The 4503-nt window shown below is 32.4% G+C and overlaps 1 protein-coding gene across 2 annotated transcripts in view; it reads left to right on the top strand.

The window, feature by feature from the left end:
* LOC107098819 (N-acetyllactosaminide alpha-1,3-galactosyltransferase-like) overlaps nt 1-2887 on the top strand; it is a 29774-nt gene extending 26887 nt beyond the window's left edge. The window contains exons 4-5 of one of the 2 annotated variants that reach the window (XM_015396674.1): nt 510-647; nt 1381-2887. In XM_015396674.1, the coding sequence (XP_015252160.1) occupies nt 510-647; nt 1381-2062 (820 nt within the window). In that variant the 3' untranslated portion in view covers nt 2063-2887. The remainder of the gene's footprint in view (nt 1-509; nt 648-1380) is intronic. The other variant, XM_015396675.1, reaches the window with a different exon arrangement.
* Nucleotides 2888-4503: the final 1616 nt, after the last annotated feature.

Here is a 4503-nt window from a genome sequence, read left to right as displayed (position 1 = left end):
TGACTAATCAGCTTATTTTTAACTTCTGTTTTGTCCGCATTCAGCAGCAGAAAGTTAAGAGTCATCCAGGTTTTTATGTCTTGAAGACATGCCTGTAATCTATGTAATGGGTTAGCTTCATCTGGAGTTATAGACAGATATAGCTGGGTATCATCAGCGTAAGAGTGAAAATTAATCCCATGCTGTCTAATAATTCTACTGATTGAGAGCATATATAGTAAAGAGAATTGGTCCTAGTACTGATCCCTGTGGTGCTCCACTGGTAACCATTAAGAGAGGAAGATTTGTCATTAATGTAAACAAACTGAAATTGACCAGATAGATAAGATTCAAACCAGTCTTGTGCTGTTCATGTAATTCCTACAAAATATTCAAGTCTTTCTAAAAGAATATTATAATCGACTGTACCAAAGTACTTTAAATATCAATAATTTTGAACAAATGTGTTTCAAAATTGTATTTAAATCTTTTAACCCCTTATCACTGTTGCTTTGCTTCTTTTATTTTAGGGCAAGACCGGATGTTCAGACTCTTACTTCCTGGAATGCTTCCATTTTGTGGGAGTTAATGTTTAATGAACATCTTTATGACAATGCTCACAAGGAAGCAAAATCAAAAGTTGCCCTTACTGTCTTTGCAGTTGGAAGGTTTGTTTCTCTGTTGGTCATATTTATTTGAATTTCACCAAAATTACTGTCCGAAATCATAACGGAACATAACCAAATACAGCTGAACCCAAATGTTTGCCTGTACAATAAGAAAATGTTGCCTTTTGTCTCAAATTAATTTAGAATAAATCAGTTTAATACTAAGTCATTTTCTGACAGAGTTATACAAGAGATACTTTTATACTACAAAAATACTAAAGTCTTTAAAGATATGCTGTGTTCCATAATTAGATTTAATATGCACAAGTATATTTCAATTATTAAATCTGTAAATTGTTGACTCCAGATTTAATTTTGTGGTCACAGAGTAATAAGAAGATTACATATAAATAAATCTGACAGGTAACTATTTGATTTGTAAAAAAAAAAAAAAAAAAACTCAAACTAAACTCAAAAGAATATTAGTTTTTACCACTTGTAAACCTCTTTATTATTAAACAATGCACAGGATAGTTATATAATTCCTGTCAAATAAAAATACATTTTTCCAAGAAAAGTCTACAAGTAACACTGGAGGCAACCAGGTTTTGCTTACAGAGGCAACTGTTAATGAGACTAGGTTGATAAATTTTGATCAGTTTTAAAATATTTAAACTTATCCAGTGATTTGTGAAAGGCTTCTGAAGTTTGGCTCCATAAAGAACAATTAAATAAACGTTTCTTACTTTAATGTATTTCTGATGTATTTTGTTTGTCTTTGTTTCCGCCAAAGGTATCTGGAGGCCTATCTCAACACCTTCCTGACCTCAGCCAAAAAGCATTTTATGGTGGGATTACCAGTAACATATTTTGTATTTACGGATTTACCAGAGAAGGCACTGAATATAACCGTCTTTCATCAGCATAACATCAAAATTATAAAGGTCAAGAAGTACAACAGGTGGCAAGATATCTCTATGATGCGAATGAAAACGATATCTGAAGTAATCGACACAGTCCTCCAGCACAACTTCAATTATGTCTTTTGCTTCGATGTGGATCAGATATTTACAGCAAGATTTGGCTCTGAAGCTCTTGGGGAGTCGGTGGCTCTACTTCATGCTCACTATTACAAACTACCAAAGAACAGGTTCACATATGACAGGAATCCAAAATCCAAAGCTTGCATGACTGAAGGTGATTACTACTACCATGCTGCAGTTTTTGGAGGAACTTGTAAAAAGGTAAAGGCTTTGGCAGATTACTGTTACTTGAACATCATGGAGGACAAAATGAATGATGTGGAGGCTTTATGGCATGATGAAAGTCACCTAAACAAGTACTTCTGGCTAAATAAACCTACTAAGTTACTCTCCCCCGAGTACTGCTGGGACAGAAGTCTCCCTAAAAATGACATACTTATCAAACGCCTAGTATGGGCTCCAAAAGATTATAAAAAACTTCGTATTCCTTAATGTGCACAAGAACTTTTTAATATGATATTGGAGAGGAAAATACATATGGTTAACCGTCTAATATGTGCCCCAAAAAATTATAACAAGCTGTGTACCCACTACTTTGCACAGAACATTTAAAGTGTGATAAACTAAATAAGAGATATATATATATATTTTTTAAATTTGTGGAAGTTTGGTTATTAAATTATCTGACTGGCTTGGGTAAATCAGGTCAAATCAGAAATTCAAGGAACACAGCTATAACTTTTATTCATTTTTCATGTAATTAACCATCTCAGAAAACTCTCAAGCTTTGTATATGTTTGTCTTAAATCATTGTAAATATATCAGTTTTGCACTCACATTTGATGAATGAAATGAATATGCACAACATATTTCACACAACAAAGCAACCATAGTACATATTATTAGTACTTCAGCAAAATTCTACACTAAGCGAAATGTTATGTTTACATGGGTGCACATACAGCGTTAATCTCACTCCTCCAAAGCACTTTGGATGGACATGATGTTGAATGTAATTTTCAGTGCCCAAAAGCCTGAACATATAGATTTTATATTTTAGTTGAGCTTTAGCTTGTAAGTCAAAATTCCATGAACATATAGATGTAGTGAGCTGTTTAGCTGGAAGAAGTACTCGTAGCTTTTTAAGCAATGAAGACATGGGGTGAAAAAGAGTTGAAATATGGTCCTCTAAGTGTCGGCATACCTTTAGGCAACAATAGGCACATTTAAATAAGAAACGTGTTTTTACCAGATAAGACCCTTATTGACACACGGTTTTTGTTTAACTGATTATCTGATGAAGTACTCAAAACCAGATTCCGTAAAAGTAAAAAAAAAAAAAATCCACTGGACTTGGTTTCCAAGATTTGAAGACGTTTCTCCACCTCTCCAGGAAGCTTTCTCAATTCAAATGTCTGGATCCACAGTGAGTTTGAGTCTTAATATAGACAAGGCCTTGTATTGCTTGGAAACATGCAAATGGAAACCAATGAGAGGGTGGTTTGGTTCCATTGTTAGCCTGTAATATCTGAAACCTGTCTATGATTCTGAAGGTTGTTAAAGGGGGGATTGTCTCCTGTAATACCTGAAACTTGTCTATGATTGTTTGAACTTTTACGGAATGACTATGACCTGGATGACTGAGAATCTTCATCAGCTCAAAACCAGATGTTAGTTTAAACGCTGTTCTCAAGTGATTCTTATATTGTTTTAATGTGGACCTGATTAATAGGTGTAGGGCAAAGTTAAAGTGAATTAAGGCTACAAAGATTTTTTCAAATGATGAAAAGTTAAACATTAATGTCTGTAAATTTTATGGTAATATAGATGTAGATAAAATTGTTAAGTTATGTTGATGTGATGAAAAATTTTTATGTTTGAATTTAGCATATTAAAGGTTATATCAATAATTAAATGCCCAATATGTTAAATTAAATTGTGTTTTTTTATTTATTTTTCTTTTCTTTTTTTTCCTGTATTAGATTTGTCCTTTAGGCTACTTTTGATTCTTTTCTTTAAGCATTGTTATTTCCCATTTTAATTTCAAGTGTTAGTTTCCTGCTTTATCTGGACCTGTTTTACATCAATTTTTGTATCAAGATAATGTTTGTTGTGCTTCCACTTTAAATATGTTTTAGCTCTTGTCATAAATTTGAGCTTATATACAAAATGTACATTTGCTGAATATTTTTTTTTTGTGGTAAAAATAATTTGCACACATTTAATCTACCTCTAAAGAAATTAAGTTCATTGTATAATATGATAAGATAGTGCTTCCAAGTTTAACAACCAAAGGTCTTAGAGTTCAAGTTTCATACACTAATGACTCAGTTTGCTCTCTGTAGATTTGAGTTACAGGTTTGTACTTAAACAAGATAGATATAAATGATAGATATAAATGCTTCATTTTTGTTTCCATTGGGTATAAATTTGGGATAAAACAGAAAACTGTTTCTTTGACCCAGATAGTTCTCTGTCATTGTTCTTAAGGAAAATAGCATAATACAGAACATTACAGTTCCGCAATAAAAAAAAATCCTTTAATTCAGGCTTTTTGACATCTTTATGGAGGGGACTATTATTTATGGAGGGGATTATTCTTTAACAGGTTATAAAAAAAACTTGTTCTATGATATGCTTTCATTTAGTGGGTAACTATTAACAGTTTATAATCTTAGCTAGGTACCTTAGCCATGTTGGTGTGTTTGTTTTAATGTTCAGTAAAACCTAATAGGAAAATACCATGATAATACAGAACATTACAGTACCGCAATAAAAAAATCCTTTAATTCGGGCTTTTTGACATCTTTATAGAGGGGACCATTATTCTTTAACAGGTTGTAAAGAGAACTTGTTCTATGATATGCTTTCATTAAGTGGGTAACTATTAACAGTTTTTAATTTTAGATATGTACCTTAGCTATGTTGGTGTG

Source organism: Cyprinodon variegatus, unplaced genomic scaffold, assembly GCF_000732505.1.
Source record: "Cyprinodon variegatus isolate N-32 unplaced genomic scaffold, C_variegatus-1.0 Scaffold812, whole genome shotgun sequence".
In the NCBI taxonomy this organism is placed as follows: domain Eukaryota; kingdom Metazoa; phylum Chordata; class Actinopteri; order Cyprinodontiformes; family Cyprinodontidae; genus Cyprinodon; species Cyprinodon variegatus.
The sequence above is the reverse complement of the archived record's forward strand: the minus strand, read 5'-3'. Positions and strand labels throughout refer to the sequence as shown.